Source organism: Erythrolamprus reginae, chromosome 5, assembly GCF_031021105.1.
Source record: "Erythrolamprus reginae isolate rEryReg1 chromosome 5, rEryReg1.hap1, whole genome shotgun sequence".
In the NCBI taxonomy this organism is placed as follows: Eukaryota; Metazoa; Chordata; class Lepidosauria; order Squamata; family Dipsadidae; genus Erythrolamprus; species Erythrolamprus reginae.
Genome location: NC_091954.1, coordinates 117,300,579 through 117,319,762, shown reverse-complemented (window position 1 = coordinate 117,319,762; position 19,184 = coordinate 117,300,579). Strand labels below are relative to the sequence as shown.

The window sequence follows — 19,184 nt, the reverse complement described above, 5'->3', positions numbered from 1 at the left end:
TGCGTCTTGTCCTGGTGCTTTGGAGAACAGTTCAACTCTTTCTTCTTTGGGGCAACCCCTGAGATATTGGAAGGCTGCAATCGTGTCTCTCTTGGTCCTTTTCTTTCTTTCTTTCTTTCTTTCTTTCTTTCTTTCCTTCCTTCCTTCCTTCTTTCCTTCCTTCCTTCCTTCCTTCTTTCTTTCTTTTTCTTTTTCTTCCTTCCTTCCTTCCTTCCTTCTTTTTCTTTGGAGAATAGATTGACTCCTTCTTCTTTGGGGCAAACCCTGAGATACTGTAAGGCTGCTCTCCTGTCTCCCCTGGTCCTTCTTCTCACCAAACTAGCCATGTCCAGTTCCTGCAACCGTTCTTCACATGTTTTAGCCTCCAGTCCCCTGAATCCTCTTTGTCGCTCTTCTCTGGTCTCTTTCTAGAGTCTCAACAACCTTTTTGCATCATGGCAACAAAATTGAATGCCGTATTCAACTTCAACTCCCAGGATTCCCAATCTTGGCCGGGAGACTCTGAAAGTTGAAGTCGAACCACCATAAAGTTCTGGAGGGTGAGAAAGACGGATCCAGAGCATCAGTGGCAGAGATGACGGTGACAAAGGGGACTTTTATTCTCTGCTTGATAAGTGATTCGCTGACTGGGGAATTCTGGGAGTTGAACTCCAGATGTCTTCAATTTGCCAAGGTTGGGAAACACTGGTCTAAGGTATTTTGTTGCAAGCGGAAGAGTGGAGAACTCTTCTCGTAAAACATTTCTGAACTCTCCCAATTGTATTAATGTCCGATATGCAGTGCGGGTTCCAGACGGGGGGAGCTGCATTCGAGGATCGGTCTCGCAAACGTTTTGTATGCTCTGGTTAGCAGTTTCATATTTCCAGAGAAGAAGTTATGCAAGATTAAGTTAACAACTTTCGTGCCTTTTTGACAATGTTGTTACAGTAGGTTCTGGCACTTAGGTCATTGGAGATGAGTACTCCAAGGTCCTTAACAGAGTGAGGGTCTTCTACAAGGTTGTGTCCCCCGAGTTTGGATTTGTGTCCTGATTCTTTTTGCCAGTGTGGAAGACGGAGCATTGGTTGGTTGAGATTTGAAGTTGCCAGTTGTCAGACCAGCCTCTGACATCCCATGCTGCCCTGAAGATGCTGAGACTGATGACAAATGGCCAATCTTCTTATAATCCAATATTTCTCAAGATTAAGAGGTCGGGACTTCAGTTCCCAGAGTTCCCCAGCCACCAGGGAATTCTGGGAACTGAAGTCCACGCATCTTAAAGTGTCTGAGGTTGGGAAACACAGCTCAAAATTGTCTCTAAAACCTTCCTTCCTTCCTTCCTTCCTTCCTTCCTTCCTGTTCTCTCTCTCTTTCCCTTCTCTCTCCTCTTCCTCCCTCCTACCCTGCCCTCCCCTTTCTTCCCTTCCATTCCAAAACAAACAGTAAAACAAAAAAACACATAAGTGCATATAACAGAATATAAATACACCCACACCCACACCCACCCACCCACCCACACATGTATGAATAATTGTATAGAAAACATTCAACACGAATGTCAACCATCTCTCTGATCCTTGATTTTTACAGCCTATCAGTAGCATACGGTAATTCTCCTATCTAAGTGTATATCTATTGTTTACATTGGCATGCTTGTTAACTTATTTACTTTTATTACAATTATATGTTTTTATTATCTTTCAATAGTTTTATTTTCTTATATTCATTCATTTACTATTTCATATCAGTTCAACAATGATTCATTTATTCATTTCAAATTGAATGCGGAAAACCTTGTAAGATTACATGTATCCTCTCATTTTCTTCCAGACCATATGGAATTATTATTATTATTATTATTATTATTATTATTATTATTATTATTATTATTTGATTTTTATGCCAACCAAATCTCTAGGGATTCTTTGTTGAATCCTTTTTTGCTGTTGAGTCATTTTGCTGTTGTTGTTCATTATTGTTCATTTTATTGTATTAGATTATATTATGTAGTTGTTACAGTTTTTGGTTGTTGTTGTTGTTTTGATCAAGCCAATTGTACCACCTGTCCCAGGTTTTATAAAATGCTGTTTCATCTTTGTCTTATAGTTCCAATGACACATTCTGCACATTTTTGTACTTTGTTAACAAAGCTGAACATGGATGGGGTTGATTCCATTTTACAATTTGGGGCATATATAATTGTAGCCGCTGTTAAGATGTATAAAATTATATACCTTTTCTCTATCCCACAATACTAGGACGAGGGGCCCCTCCCTAAAGCTCATAGGTAAGAAAGTGAGGACAAATCAAGGGAAATATTTCTCCAGAGGGTCCTTGGTTGATGGGATTCCCTCCCAGAAGAGGTTGTGACAGTTGTCAGCCTGGAGAGCTTCAAGGCAGGATGAGACAGATTCATGGATGCCAAGTGTATCATAGGTGGTTATTGAAACGGATGTCCAAGTGCCGCCTCTATGTTGGTTGAGGCAGGCAGGGTTCCCTTGGGTCCCATTTGTTGGGGGTGGAGGGAAAGGGAGGGTAGGACTGTTGTATGAATTGTTAATTGAAGTTTTAAAATTAGAATTTTTTTAAACGATTGTTTATGTTATTAATTGGATTGTTTTTCTATTGTTTTATTATGTGCTGTGAGCCGCCCAGAGTCCTACATACAAATCCAATTAACACAGGGTTTTATATTCGACTTCTTTTTATTGCTCTGTATCTATTTGTATTTCTATTTATATTATTATTGTAAGCCGCCCCGAGTCCTTCAGAATTGGGGGCATAGAAGTCAAATAAATAAATAAATAAATGAATAAATTTCAGTGCATTTTTGCTTTTTTATCCAGCCTCCCCTCCTCAGTTGGGGCTGCACCCCAGGGCTCCTTCCCAATTTCCCATCGGGCTGAATGGGGGCAGAGTCTCCAGAGTGGGCCCGGATGGATGGTGCCTGGGTGCCCGGCTGGCGTCTCTCTTTGTGCCAGGCCCGGAGGCATTCTTTTTTCTCCCTCCGGGGTGCCGGGAGGGCGGAGGAGCCCAGCCCCAACCCGGGTGCTTCCTTGCGGGGTTTTAATGACCCAGTTAGCAATTCTTGGCTTCGGCTGCCGACGTTTTTTTGCAGACGTTGGGTGAGTCAAGGCTGCCAAGTACACTCTGTTCCTTGGAGACCAGCCAAGCGGCTCTGGATGTCGGATAAAAGAGGCAGCTGAGGCAGGGGAGGAAGCCGGGGATGATGGGCATGGTGGGAGGGGGAGGGAGGTCTAGCCTGGGATTAAGGGGGGAGGGGGGAAGACCAGGGCTAAATTTAAACCTCTGGGAAGCCTTCTCCCAAAACATGAATGCAAAGTGGCACCGCTGAGAAAATTGAACAGTTCCTTAGTCGGGCTGCAAGAAATCCAGTAGCTTTAGTGTCTGGGAGCCTGGAAGGGAGGAGGAGGAGGAGGAGGAGAAAGAAGAGGAGGAGAAAGAAGAGGAGGAGAAAGAAGAGAGGAGAAATAACAGGAGAAAGAGGAGAAGGAGGAGGAGAAAGAAGAGGAGGAGAAAGAAGAGGAGGAGAAAGAAGAGGAGGAGGAGAATAACGCAGAATAATGATAAACATCAGTGGAACTACTTGCCTCCAGAAGTTGTGAATGCTCCAACACTGGAAGCTTCTAAGATGTTGAATCACCATCTCTCTGAGGTTGTGGAGAGTCTCCTGTCTAAGCAGAGGGTTGGACTAGAAGACCTCCAAGGTCCCTTCCCACTCTCCTTCTCCTCCTCCTCTTCTTCCTTCCTCTTCCTCTTTATTCTCATTCTTATTCTTATTCTTATTCTTATTATTTCCACTCCACTTTCCTCAAGACATACGTGTCATCTGTTTGCAGTCACCCACTGGGCACTTCCAAGGCGTGCAATGAATCCGAACCCAGAACCCGTGTGTGTGTGTGTGTGTTTGTGTGTGTGTGTGTTCTAGAGAGGGGGACCCAGAGGAAGACAGTGGGCAGAAAGTTGCACCAACAATGTGACAGCCGGGAAGCCAACTCCAGGCTGTGTTTCTGCTGCCTCTAATTGGCAGGCGGAGACCAAATCGTTCAGGGTTTTTTCCCCGTCGGCTGCTCGGCTGCACCAGCGTGAGATGAGGGAGCTTGCCAGGGCTGCCTGGCATTCCCTGACGCGCCAAGGTTTATTTTATTTCTGCAGATTTCTCGAAGAAATGGGAACGGGAGGGAGAACTGGGGTGGCAGGGGGTGGGCAGAGAGAAAATTGCAGCATTGGGGGGGGGGAGGCAAATGTTTGGCAAATATTTCCCGGCTGTGTCTCTCCATCTGCCATGCCATCCTACCTGCTTGGCATATGTTGAGCCTGACTCAAGGAGAATCTGGTTTCTTTTCTTCTTTGGAGTAGAGTGGGGAATCTCAAGTTGGAGGGCTTGGAAGATGGAGGGGCGGACTTCAACTCCCAGAATCCCCCAGCCTGCATCACTACCTGAATTGTGACTCGGAAAATGTGGCCTTGCTAATTTGATTCTCAGATTTCAGCTCCCAGAATCCCCCAGCCTGCATCCTACCTGCTTATAACTTATTGCTTGTATCCTCAAGATTTATATCTATATTGTGTCCTTATTGCTTATTTGACCCCTATGACCACCATCCCACAACAACAAATGGACATCCCTACCACCTCAAACCAAGAATAGGAAAGTGTGCCCCTTACTTCCTCTAACCAACCCCCAACACAAGACCAATCTCAAATGTAAACTATTGAATGCTAGAAGTTTAGTCAACAAGATGTATGAATTCCCCCTTCTACTTGACACCTCCAACTTTGATATTATTTTATATGCGAAACATGGCTAAATGTTCTATTACTATATCTTATTTTCTATTCTTTCTTAGATATATTTTACTATGAGTATCTCCTCTATAACCTTCATCATGTATTTTACTATGTGTGTATTATTATTATTATTATTATTATTATTTATTCGATTTGTATGCCGCCCCTCTCTGAAGACTGGGGGCGGCTCACAACATGTAACAACAAATCATAAATAATCCAACAGTTTTTAAAATGTTTAAAGATTTAAGAGACCCCATATACTAACAGACATACACACACGCATACCATATATAAATTAATCATGCCCAGGGGGAGATGTTTCAATTCCCCCATGCCTGACGACAAAGGTGGGTTTTAAGGAGTTTACGGAAGGCAGGAAGAGTAGGGGCAATCCTAATCTCCGGGGGGAGTTGGTTCCAGAGGGTCGGTGCCGCCACAGAGAAGGCTCTTCCCCTGGGGCCCGCCAACCGACATTGTTTAGTTGACGGGACCCGGAGAAGGCCCACTCTGTGGGACCTAATCGGTCGCTGGGATTCGTGCGGCAGTAGGCGGTCTCGGAGAAATTCTGGTCCAGTGCCATGAAGGGCTTTAAAGGTCATAACCAACACTTTGAATTGTGACCGGAAATTGATCGGCAGCCAATGCAGACTGCGGAGTGATGGAGAAACATACCTAGGTAAGCCCATGACTGCTCTCGCAGCTGCATTCTGCACGATCTGAAGTTTCTGAACACTTTTCAAAGGTAGCCCCATGTAGAGAGCATTACAGTAGTCGAACCTCGAGGTGATGAGGGCATGAGTGACTGTGAGCAGTGAGTCCCGGTCCAGATAGGGCCGCAACTGGTGCACCAGGCGAACCTGGGCAAACGCCCCCCTCGCCACAGCTGAGAGATGTTTTTCTAATGTGAGCTGTGGATCGAGGAGGACGCCCAAGTTGCGGACCCTCTCTGAGGGGGTCAATAATCCCCCCCCCAGGGTAATGGACGGACAGATGGAATTGTCCTTGGGAGGCAAAACCCACAGCCACTCCGTCTTATCCGGGTTGAGCTTGAGTCTGTTGACACCCATCCAGGCCCCAACAGCCTCCAGGCACCGGCACATCACTTCCGCCGCTTCGTTGACTGGGCATGGGGTGGAGATGTAGAGCTGGGTATCATCCGCATATTGATGATACCTCACCCCATGTCCTTGGATGATCTCGCCCAGCGGTTTCATGTAGATGTTGAATAGCAGGGGGGAGAGGACCGACCCCTGAGGCACCCCACAAGGGAGAAACCTAGGAGTCGACCTCTGGCCCCCCACTAACACCGACTGCGACCGGCCAGAGAGGTAGGAGGAGAACCACTGAAGCACAGTGCCTCCCACCCCCAACCCCTCCAACCGGTGCAGAAGGATACCATGGTCGATGGTATCGAAAGCTGCTGAGAGGTCAAGGAGCACCAGGACAGAGGATAAACCCCTGTCCCGGGCCCGCCAGAGATCATCCATCAATGCGACCAAAGCGGTTTCCGTGCTGTAACCGGGCCTGAAACCCGACTGCCGGGGACCTAGATAATCGGCTTCTTCCAAGGACCGCTGGAGCTGGAGCGCCACCACCTTCTCGACAACCTTTCCCATAAAGGGAAGGTTGGAGACTGGACGATAGTTGTTAAGCACAGCTGGGTCCAGGGAGGGCTTCTTGAGGAGGGGGCGCACGAGCGCTTCTTTATAGAGAGATGGAAAAACTCCCCTCCCCAAGGAGGCGTTGGTAATCACCTGGGCCCAGCTCCGTGTCACCTCCCTGCTGGCCGAAACCAACCAGGAGGGACACGGATCCAGTAAACAGGTGGCGGAACTCACAGCTCCAATGGCCTTGTCCACTTCATCAGGTATATAGATATATATCCACTAAAACCCTCATTGTGTGTTGGACTAACTAACTAACTAACTAACTAACTAACTAACTAACTAACTAACTAACTAAATAAATAAATAAATAAATAAATAAAACAATCATTAAGTGTTGTGCCTCCTGATTCTTTACAAATGTCTCTTTTTCTTTTATGTCCACTGAGAGCATCTGCACCAAAGACAAATTCCTTGTGTGTCCAATCACACTTGGCCAATAAAGAATTCCATTCCATTCCATTCCATATTCTATTCTATTCTATTCTATTCTATTCTAATGTCTCCTTTTTCTTTTACATCTGCACCAAAGACAAATTCCTTGTGTGTCCAATCACATTTGGCCAATAAAGAATTCTATTCTACTCTATTCTATTCTATGCATGTGGTCGCCAACTTGTTTTGTTTTGGGGTTTTTTTGTTGCATTATCCCCAGATTTTTTTGGCACTGTGCTGTGGGGAGGAAACAAAATTTTCCGACCATGAGAGCAATCGACCAGTGGAGCAGAAGTGACCTTTGGAAGTTGTGGAAGCTCCATCGCTGGAGGCATTCGAGACCGGACTGTCATGTGTCAGAAATGGTGTAGGGCAGTGATGCCACAGGTAGCACGTAGAGCCATATCCATTGGCACGCAAGCCATTGCCCTGGCTCATGCATGTGTGCTCGCCACCGTCTAAAGTGTTCCTGGCTCCTTCCACAGCCTCAGTGAGCATCCCAAAATGCTCCATTCCACATAACAGTCTTCACCCTCCTTCTTCAAGGCTCCCAAACAAAATTAAGGTTTCTTGGGAAACATTCAAGCATTATTCATTTTATTTTTCTAGAGGAGGGGGTCCCCAAACTTGGCACTTTTAAGACTTGTGAATTTCAACTCGCAGAATTCTCCAGCCAGCGATGAAGACCTCTGTTCTAGAGATTCAGAAAGGGAGGGGGGGCAGAAGCCCAGATCACATAGAATTCCAGATCTCATCTCCTTAGACTTTTCCCAGACACTTTGGTTTGTAGCAGAATCGCTGGCTTTGGGGTTTTTAAACGCTTTTGGGGAGAACGCAGAGGCTGCCCAAAGAAGACGCCCTGCATTTTCTTTCAACATCTTTCGGTGCAAATTGGGGGCTCTGGGGTGAAGCTCCATTTTTTCCACCCCACCCGCTGTCTGGGCAACAGCCCACCCCTGGCTCGTAAAATAAAACCATTGATAAAATATATAAATGTATAGAGATGGATGAAAAAGCTAATGAAATTAAGGGAACAAAAGATAAACAATCAAATAAGATTTGGAATAATTGGTATAAATGGATCCAAGATAGAAATAAGACAGAATGATACAAAGTTGTTAGTTTACATTAAAAATAGATATACACATAGTACTGATTTAGGCAAAAGTTATAGATGAAATAATTATTTATATGCATATTTATTTATCACTCCACCTGTTAGATCTATCGATATCTTCACATATTTTTACTTTTTTTTCTGTAGCCCAATTATCTGTCTGTCTGTCTATCTCTCTCTCTCTCACACACACACACACTCTCTCTCTCACTCTCTCTATCTATATCTATATCTTTGTTTTCGTAGATTTTCACAGGTACAGGTATGAAGGTCTTGGCATATTCGGGTTTCTTCCCGTGTAGGTTTCAGAGGTTCCTACACGGGAAGAAACCCGAATATGCCAAGACTTTCATACCTGTACCTGTGAAAATCTACGAAAACAAAGATATATATAATATATATATAATATATATATATATATATATATATATATATATAATATAATATATATATAATATAATATAATATAATATAATACTCAAAATATTACATGGGGCAAAACCCGAACTCAGAACAATCTACATATATATATATATATGTCACATTTTTTTTTTGCTGAATTTGAAAATTATGGGAGACTAGGATAGATCTAGATAGATAGATAGAGATGGATGGATAGAAATGGATAGATAGATAGATAGATAGATAGATAGAGATAGACAGAGATATAGATTGATAGAGAGATAGAGAGATAAGATAGATATATAGATATATCTTTCCCCCTCCTTTTCCTATTTTCACTCTACTGAATTGAATATATGAATTGTAAACCAGAATTGTAAAGCAAACAGGTCGTAAAAGGCCATTGAGATGTATCTTTCATTTTGTAAAAATCAATTTAAAAAAACCACAACCATACTAAAACAAAAAGGAAACTTATGATCGTTTTCACCTTTAATGACCGCTGCAGACCATTTGCCACTGCTTGCTTATTTGTTTACTTATTAGATTTATATGCCGATTAATTAATTAATATTGATGATGGTTGCTAACATCCAGGTGTCGTTTCATCCCCTTTCCAGCAAGTAAAGTCAATGGGAGCGTCACATTCACTTAATGACCAGGTGATTCACTTAACCACTGCCCCAAATGCAAGGAAGTTAGAAGAATTTTTTTAAAATCCACACGGGAGGCCTCACACATTTTGAAGTGTAACAAGAGTTTTATTAGTTTGCTAACAGTTTCCAAAATAATAATAATAATCATAATAATAATCTGTGGTTCTTTGGCTGGAGTAAAGAGCAAGGTTTTGAAACAGTGCAAGTTTTTTCTCCTTACAGTGGAAAATTTAGCAAAAATATAACAGGATAAAAATTCAGAGGCAATTAAAAGCATCACAATCATTCAACAAACTGAGCCAAGAAGAATGACAAAAAAGTACACTTGGGTGTAAAATTGCATAGAATACAACGTAGAGGAGCTGCAGAACCTTTGCAAAGGCACTTTTGTGTTTTCTTCAAAGTATAATAAGGCACCGTATTATATATTGACCATTGACTACGTATATAAAATAAATATATATATATATGTTTATGCTGGTGATTCAGGACTTTGTGGGTCAGGAACAATACACAACCAAGTAGGCGAGAGATTAAAAAGCGTTTTATTTTAGCTTTCCTATATTCCTGACCTTTGCTCCTTGTTTTAAGAGGGTGATTATTTTAATTTTTATTTGACTTCTCTAATTGCAAACACTGCATTTAAAATAAGGGGGTCTCTTGGGAACCTACCACATTTTTTGGTGTATAAGTCACACCTTTTTCCTCCCAAAAAGAGGCTGAATTAGGGTCTTATACTTTGAATGTAACTTTTTTAAAAGCCCTAAATAGCTGCTAACGATCTTCCCAGCTCTGACCTTGCAGGCTCTTTCATTGTTTCTCTCTGCAAATAATGTTTTCCAAGCCCTAAGTCTTTGCAGTTTTTTTTAAAATTACTCTAACTTGCTCTGAGTAAGTTTCTTTCCAGCCCTAGCCAGGTGCTAATGATGTTCCCAGCTCTTACTGGCTTGCAAACTCTTTCATTGTTACTTTCTCAAAATAATTTTTTTAAGCCCTTAATCAAGGAATGAAATAATGTGCTGAAGCTGACCAGACTAAGAACGCTGGCCACATGGATACTTGGTAAGCAGATTCTTTCCCCTGTTTTCCTCCCCCAAAACTAAGGTGCGTCTTATATTCAGGTGCGTCTTATATTCAGGTGTGTCTTATACTCTGTAAAATACGGTACTTGTATTACATTCTCTGCCACCAGGCATGTAAAATTGCAAAGACCACTTTCTCCTCAAAGCCATTCTCTACCCACCTTACTCTAAAATGACCTTATGGCTTGACTTCCAAATTGATTTCCGACCCACATAAATTGGGAAAGAGGACAAACCATTTTTCTGGGGAATTCTGGGAGTTGAAGTCCATCCCTCTTAAAAAATCCCCAAGGTTGAGAAAAGCTGGTCTAAAAAGGTTGATAGAATAAACAAGAACGGAACCGACATCCTCACATCGGGCAACTTAAGGGGACTTAAAAACATATTGCAATGTTAAAAGTTTTGTTTGTTAAAAGAGTAATGCAAAAGAAAGCTTGTTCTATTATTGCGTTGCAAACAGGAAAATCATATTATTCAGATTTAAACATATTAGATAGGAGATTTTGGAAAAAAGAGGAGGAGCATGATGGATATGATCTAGACTAGAGGATACCTTAGGTAATGGTTATAGAATTATCCATTTAGGGAAAGATTTAGAGGGTGAATTGGAAGTAGGAAGGAAGGAGAGAAAAGGGAGAGAGTAGAGAAAGAGTAGGAGAAAGGAGGAGAAAGGAATAGTAGGAGGGAGGAGTAAGAAAGTAACCTGAGAAAATATTATTTGACTGAAAGAGTAGTAGATGCTTGAAACAAACTTCCAACAGACGTGGTTTGCTTAATCTAGTCACTGAATGTAAACCTGCCTGGGATAAACATAGATCCATCCTAAGATAAAATACAGGAAATAGTATAAGGGCAGACTAGATGGACCAGGAGGTCTTTGTCTGCCGTCAGTCTTCTATGTTTCTATCATGTTAACCCTTACATCTGTGATGGAGATACCTGCGTTCCACAGGTGGTGAATGCAGCCATATCTGAGGCCAAGCATGGCATTGCCCTGTTATCTTCAGTGCGCAGGCATGTGCTGGCCAGCTGATTTGGGGGAAGGCTGTTTTTCACACCATGGAGGCTGCAGGAGGCTTCTTCCCCGAGGCCTCCAGTGTGAGAAAAACAGCCTAACGGGCAAACCAGAAGTCTGTTTTTCTGAACTCCCAGGTTGCTCGTTCGGCTGTTTTTTGTCCTCTGGAGGCCTCAGAGAAGCCTGAGGGTGAAAAACGGCTTAACAGTGGGGTGCACGCATGTGCTGTGTGGTGTACAGTGGGGGTTGTGTGCCAGCATGCACTCACACTATTCCACGTACCCATTCCCATTTTTGGTACACAAGAGGAATAAGGTTCCCCATCTCTGCCCTAGGTCCTTCTTTTGTCAAAAAAAGAGCTGGGAAAATATTGACTGACCCCTCGCATCCTGGACACAAACTGTTTCAACTCCAACCCTCAAAACGATGCACACCAAGACAACTAGATACAAGGACAGTTTTTTCCCCAAATGCCATCACTCTGCTAAACAAATAATTCCCTCCACACTGTCAAACCATTTACTAAGTCTGCACTACTATTACTACTACTTTGTTCTAATCATTCCTATCACCCATCTCCTCCCACATGTTGCTATGACTGTAACTTGTTGCTTGTATCCTTAAGATTTATATTATTTCCTCATTTTTTACTTGACGCCTATGACAATCATTATGTGTTGCTCCTCCTGATTCTTGACCAATGTCTCTTTTCTTTTATATCCACTGAGCGCATCCCCACCAAAGACAAATCCCTTGTGTGTCCAATCACACTTGGCCAATAAAGAATTCTACTATTCTAGTATTTTCTTCATTAAATTAGACATACCAAATTCCTGCAACTGTTCTTCGTATGTTTCAGCCTCCAGCCCTCTGAATAAATCTTTGTTGTTCCACTCTGTTCTGGCTCCAGAATCTCAACATCTTGGATGTAATATTCCAGGTGTGACCTTACCAAGGCCTTATAAAGCAGTGCTAAGCACTTCAGGTGATCTTGATCTTTATCCCTGATAGAATTTCTTGGCTCCAACTGGATTCAGGTGAGATTGATTAGCCTGTGGCTTTGCAGAAGACCTGGAAATGGGATGGTTGCATTGATGGGGAAGTGAGCTAGGCAGGATTGCCCAGTGGGTATTTCCCTCCTGAAAGCATCAACCCCTAGATTTCCTTGTAGGAAGGGCTTCAAAATTCAACCTATTCTCCAAAAGCCCCTGAAGGCAAGGGATGAAAACTATGGAGAGAATGCAACCTATATCCCCTTATATAGAATGATGGTGAGACCACATTTGGAGTATTGTGTTCAGTTCTGGAGACCTCACCTACAAAAAGATATTGACAAAATTGAAGGGGTCCAAAGACGGGCTACAAGAATGGTGGAAGGTCTTAAGCACAAAACGTATCAGGAAAGACTTCATGAACTCAATCTGTAGAGTCTGGAGGACAGAAGGAAAAGGGGGGACATGATCAAAACATTTAAATATGTTAAAGGGTTAAATAAGGTTCAGGAGGGAAGTGTTTTTAATAGGAAAGTGAACACAAGAACAAGGGGACACAATCTGAGGTGAGTTGGGGGAAAGATCAGAAGCAACATGAGAAAATATTATTTTACTGAAAGAGTAGTAGATCCTTGGAACAAACTTCCAGCAGACATGGTTGGTAAATCCACAGTAACTGAATGTAAACATGCCTGGGATAAACATATATCCATTGTAAGATAAAATACAGGAAATAGTATAAGGGCAGACTAGATGGACCATGAGATCTTTTTCTGCCGTCAGTCTTCTATGTTTCTATGTTTCTAACCTGGAACCAAAGAGGAATTTCCTAAGAGAACAATCAACCGGCGGAACAACTTGCCACCAGAAGTTGTGGTTTTTTTTAAAAAAGAAGAGACCTGACAACTATTTGAATTTGTATATAGGGTATTTTGCTGGAGCAGGGGGTTGGACTAGATGACCTCCAAGGTCCTTTCCAGCTCCATTCTGATTGTTTCTGGCCAGCTGTGACTGCAAAGACAGGAGCAAATTTGCAAAGCATTTGCAAGGCATCCGGTGGGTGGAATGTGGCCACATTAAAGCATTTTTTGCATGCTTTGGGTGGCTGAGAAGATGCCGGCAGGGATTAAGGGTAAAAATAAAGGGACGGGTGAAAGGCAATTTATGCCTGGGGGAGGAAATGTTTCCTCCTGCAAACTTTGACCCTTTCTCCTCTAAGCTGAGTCCGATAAATTAAGTGGTGCCGACCCCTGGCTTATCCACCTGAGGCTGCTTTAGTGGACCCCCCCCCCCAGGCTTCAATTTCTTCTTTTTCTCAGTCCCAAAATAACAACTGGAATGTAGTGTTTTTTCAGCCTTGGCAACTTGAAGACTGGACTTCAGCTCCCAGAATTCCCCAGGCTGCATGCATGAACTCCAACTCCCAGAATTCAGCATGTTTGGACTTCAATATTCAGAATTCAACACACATGAACTTCAACTCCCAGAATTCTTCAGCCAGAATACGTGAACTTCAACTCCCAGAATTCAGCATGTTTGGACTTCAACTCCCAGGATCCTTAAACCAATATGCACCTCAACCCCATGGAATGCCTGGACTTCAGTTCCCAGAATTCCTCGACCGGCCGTGGGAACTCCTCACCCCTTCAAGTTGCAAAAAGTATTTATCTTGCTTTGCTGCTGCAAAATGCTGAAGAGCGAATCTTTCCCAGGCTCTCTGATTTCTCAGTCTCTCTTATTTTTCTATCAATTTTGTTTCCTGTCCTGAGTTTCCCCTCTTTCCTCTTCTTCCTTCACTCTTTCCCAAACATGCATATTATGCACGCATATTAAAGAAACACATGGTAATGATGATGCCCTCCACAAAGACTTGTGGACTTCAACTCCCAGAATTCCTCAGCCAGTCCAGGACAATCTATACAGGACATGGACAGAAGCCATTGGGTGTTTCTCTTAGCTGCTTCCAGTAAAGGAAAACAGCGAGATCGTGTAAGCGAGTCCATCTGTAAACCCAGAGAAATGTATTCAGGCGATTAAAATCTTTTTGTCTCGCTAAATGAATTTTGAGCCTGTGGGGTGAGTGAAAACACCGACCAGGCTCCAATTCTTACCCGTTTCTTTGGTTTTCTTTCCTTTTTTAAGGCATAAAATGACAAAATAGGAAGATACTGAATATCAAGTGAATTTGGATAGACAGATAATCCTCAAATTACAGGTGTTTGTTTAGTGGGGTGGGGGCACGTGGGTTTGAATCCTACCACTGCCAGTTGGTTTTTCTACCTGTCTAAGGTGTCTCGGGCAGAGGTTTATTCCCTCTCCAAGTGCCCAGAGAAAGGAAAATGCTCCGTTCACTCTGGGCTGCCAAAGCCTCCTTAAGCGCCACCAAAAGGCTCCTCTGGCAGCCCAGAAAAGCCCGAGATGGCCGGGATTAAAGGGGGGATGGCAGGAAACTGGCCGGGCCTTCGTGCCACTCTCAAATTTCCTGGGAGATTTTTCCTGGCTCGGGTTCTTAAGTAGAAAATGGTTCTTAAGAAGAGGCAAAAAAATCTTGAACACCTGGTTCTTATCTAGAAAAGTTCTTAGGTGGAGGCACCACTGTACAGTATATATATTTGAGGGGCAGGGGGGAAAGATAGGATGAATTCGAGTGGGGAGAAGGGAGACGTTTTTGCTAAATCCGTTGAATGAGGCGATAGAAAAAGTCCTGATTATGGTTAGGACAGATGTGCTATCCAAGGCATGCAGCTGGAAAGGGGTGTGAGGCCGTGACCCCCCCCAACTAGGGACTCCCCCACCCCACCCCACACACACACACTCTTTAAATTTGGGTGCATGGCGATGCCCCAAAACTTATGAAGATGGAAACTGGACACCTGTATTACTCCGGGAATATGGGGAAGGGTCCTTTCTGGGCAGATGGGACTCCTGAAAAAGCCCTTGGGACAGCGCCCCCAAATACCTCCCCTAGACAGCGGTGTGTGTAAGAGAGAGTGTGTGTGTGTTGGGGGTGGCAAGTAGGGTGCAGGAGATGACCCGCAGAAGCTGGACAGGGGATCCCTCCACGGCCCCTTCAGAGGTCAGTGCTGGCCTTGGCGGTCAGTGCCTGGATCCGGGCGGAGTTGCATCCTTTGCAGAGGATGTGGTTGTCCAACGGGTAGCAGCCTTGGTTGTCGCCTTCGGACAGCGGAGCCCCACAGTCCTGGGTGCGAAAGACGGGAGGGAAAGGGAGGGTTATACCGAGCCGGGCAGGAGGGCTGTCCAGAGGTTTGGGGCAGAAAGCTCCGGGCACCTGAGACTGGGCTGGGAGAGTCCGGCAATGGAAGCGGAACCCCACTATTGTTGCGGTTCCAAGCACAATTCGCATCAAGTGACCCGACCCCCCCCCCCAGCGTATTGCTAGAGGTGAAGGGCAAGGGAATGGATAGGGTTTTTCATTCCTTCCTTTCTTCCTCCTCCCTTTCCTTCCTTTCATTATTTCCCCCCTCCCTCCCTCCTTTTTTCTCTCTCCTCTCCTACTCCCTTTTTCCTTTCCCTTTCCCCTTTCCTATTCTCCTCTTTCACTTCCACTTCCTTTCTCCTTCTCTTCTCTTCCCCTCCTTTTCCTTCCCTTCTTTCCTTTCCTCTTCATCCATCTTTTCCTTTCCTTCCTTTCCATTCCTTCCCTTCCCCTGTCGTTTCCTTCCTTTCCTTTCCTTTCCCCTCCCCTCCCCTCCCCCTTCTGCAGCTGGGCTGTGGGTGTATTTTAACCAGGAGCTTTGTCCGTTTCAAGGGTGTCGGGGTTTGGCCCTTCGCTCTCCCTCGTCCTGGGAGAAAAACAGCCAGAGGAAACTTTGGTCCCTGGAGAGCCAAGCGAGGGGGGCAGAGGGGGGGGGGCAACAGAGGGGCTGAAGGCTGAAGCACCCACCTCACATCGGTAGCACTGGACGTGGAAGTCGCGGTCCAGGGCCACGATCCGGACAGTTTCCTCCTGTCCCTGGGCGGGCATGATGGGGTCCTTGCAGACGGAGCATCGGGGGGCAAATTTCCTGGGGGGGGGGAGAAGGTGAGAGTCAACTCAGGGGGTCCTCCACTCACAGCAATGCACCAAATTTCTATCAGTAAGTGAGACATTAATCCCGTGCGTTTTGCCTCGTTTTATGACCTGTCCTGCCACAGGCGTTAAATGAATCACTGCGATTATTATTATTATTATTTTATTATTATTATTAATTAGATTTGTATGCCGCCCCTCTCCAAGGACTCGGAGCTAGTAGCATGGCTCTTAAGTGTCTGTAGAGCAGTGTTTCCAAATAGTGGGGTGGGGGCCCCTGGGGGGGTGCGGAGCGATGCCATGGGGGGCACATGATCTCGAGGAATGTGACTTTTATGCTGCAGGGAGTAGGGGTTTTTTTGCACAGCACAGAGCGGGAGATAGGAAGTGTAGATAACAAACTCTTAAGAGGAAATATTTAATAGGGATGCAAAGAAAGGAGGAGAGAGACGGAGATCATGAGACTAACGTAAGTCTCCTGAAAGCTAAGACGAGGAAATAGGACAAAGAGTATGTAGTGCTTGGCTTCACTGTGACTATGGTGGGAGACGAGGAAAGAGCAGTATGTTTACTGTGTCTAAAAATGTTGGCAGCGGACAGCATGAAGCAAAATAAAATAAAATAAAATATAATATATAGTATAAAATATAAAATAATATAAAATAATATAAAATAAAATAAAATAATATAAAATATAAAATATATATAAATATAAATATAAAATATAAATATAAAATATAAATATAAAATATAAAAATAAAATATAAAATAATATAAAATATAAAAATAAAATATAAAAAAATATAAAATATAAATATAAAATACAAATAAAAGAAAATAAAATAAAAGGCCTTGCGTCCCACCCACCTGTGGAAATCCTCAATGCAATGGATGTTGCCCCCGGCGTCCACGGTGAAGGGGATGCCATCCAGGCTCTGGTTGCAGATCACGCAGGTGAAGCAGTGGGGGTGGTAGGCCTTCCCCGTGGCCCGAAGGATGCGCTCCATGATGGGCTTGGCACAGACGCTGCAAGGCTCCAGGGTGTTCTGCAGAACGGAGGGGGAAGCATCAGCAACAAGGCTGTGGGTTTTGGTTTTTTAATGGTTGTAATGTCTTTTATACTCATTTTATTGGGTTTTTTTCAACGTTTGAATTATAGTATTTATTTGAACTGTCATTATCCATCCATCCATCCATCCATCCATCCATCCATCCATCCATCTATCTATTTACATTTAAAAGCAATAAAAAATACATATATACAAAATTTAAACAAGACAAAACCAGACAAAAGAGTAAAGTATCATACCATACAACTACACTACATAACAAGGTTATAAGCACGGTTATAACACAGCTAATTTTACCCACAATAAATGCATGGTTATGTAATCTTTTCCATTATCATATTTACATAATCTTTTTCATTAACATATTGAGTTATTATTCATTGATATAATTGTTCCATTTTGATACAGTTAAGAATCATCATATTTACACTACTAAATTCATTATTTAGTGGTTTATTTTGCTTTCTCTTTTCAAGCCAATCATACACGTGGTTTGTTCCAAATTTCAGAAGTAAAATCTCGGTGGGACATCCATGCCCACCCACGGCTTACTCGGAGTTGCGCAAACATTGCACCGTAACAGTGGTAAATAGGAAACTCCCCGGCGAGAAAGTGCTGTAAGTCTCAGGGTTCCCCCTCTCTCAAACAGTGGCTAAACAAATGGGCAAGTTAAGGGCTTAGCTGCTCCACGCTTGGATGCCTCAGTGGTCGTCAGTGTGAGGACTTGGGGTTGAGCTCTCTAGAAACTTTGAACAATCGTTAAGGTAACAGGTTGTAACTCAAGGAGGGCTTGTAATTCCTTGTTTTTTAGGAAGGAGAGTTTCTTTGTTTTTATATTTATATTTATATACTGCTCAAAAGAAAATAAAGGGGACACTTAAACAACACAATATAACTCCACGTAAATCAAACTTCTGTGAAATCAAACTGTCCACTTAGGCAGCAACACTGATGGACAGTCAACTTCACCTGCTGTTGTGCACATTCAATTTTCTACAGAACAAGTATGTATGTATGTATGTATGTATGTATGTATGTATGTATGTATGTATGTATGTATGACATGTTTTTGCTCTATCATACAGAATATAGTTTATATTTTTATAGTTTTAGTTTAGTTTTATATACAGTATATATATGTGTGTGTGTGTGTGTGTGTGTGTGTTTTATGTCGGATCACCCTGGTATATAAAAAAAAACATATAGCCCCTCCCTGGTACAGAGCTGGAAGGGATCTGATCTGATAGCTCAACTGCTAATTCTCTGCCTTACAAGGCAGAGTCCACCGGATCGAATCCCAGTAAGGAAGGGTGTGGCTAGCTGATGAAGCCAGAACAAGGCCAAAATGGGACCATCCCAGTCTCCCTTAATTTTAAAATTCCAGCTAAAAAAACATTTGACACACACACACACACACATATATATTTACAGCAGTACGAAGCTTAAAACTTCAGCCTGATGACGGTGAATGTGATTTCACCGAAACGTCGCATAGACACTCAAAATATTACACGGGGCAAAACCCGAACTCAGAACAATCTACATATATATATACATATATATATTCATAAAACCGTATTAAAATGTCACTCATGCAATCACACCGTGTCATACATCCCAATCCAATCTTATTTAGGCTGGAATTAGGGGAAGTAGCAATCACTCTCTAACGTGTGCTCTTCCAGAAGTGTGGGGACTACAAATCCCAGCATCCTGAGCCAAGGAAAGGACCTGGGGGTGGGGGAAATCTAGTTCTCTGGGTTAGGAAACACACACACACACACACACACACACACAAACACAGGCCGAGAGGAGGAAATCATTTCCCTACCCAGCATCTCCAACAGTGAAAAGATGTCAAATCACAGCTGGTGACTCTGTTCGATGTGTCCAACACGCAGAGATTGACATCTTGGCTTCCTGGCGT

At 43.3% G+C, this 19,184-nt stretch overlaps 1 protein-coding gene across 1 annotated transcript in view; it reads right to left on the bottom strand.

Moving 5' to 3' along the window:
- Positions 1-9,152: 9,152 nt before the first annotated feature.
- The window catches only part of LPP (LIM domain containing preferred translocation partner in lipoma), a 166,732-nt gene continuing 156,700 nt past the window's right edge, over positions 9,153-19,184 (bottom strand). The window contains exons 9-11 of the mRNA XM_070753852.1: positions 17,055-17,233; positions 16,062-16,182; positions 9,153-15,356 (exon numbers count right to left, since the gene is read on the bottom strand). Of these exons, the coding sequence (XP_070609953.1) occupies positions 15,228-15,356; positions 16,062-16,182; positions 17,055-17,233 (429 nt within the window). The 3' untranslated portion in view covers positions 9,153-15,227. The remainder of the gene's footprint in view (positions 15,357-16,061; positions 16,183-17,054; positions 17,234-19,184) is intronic.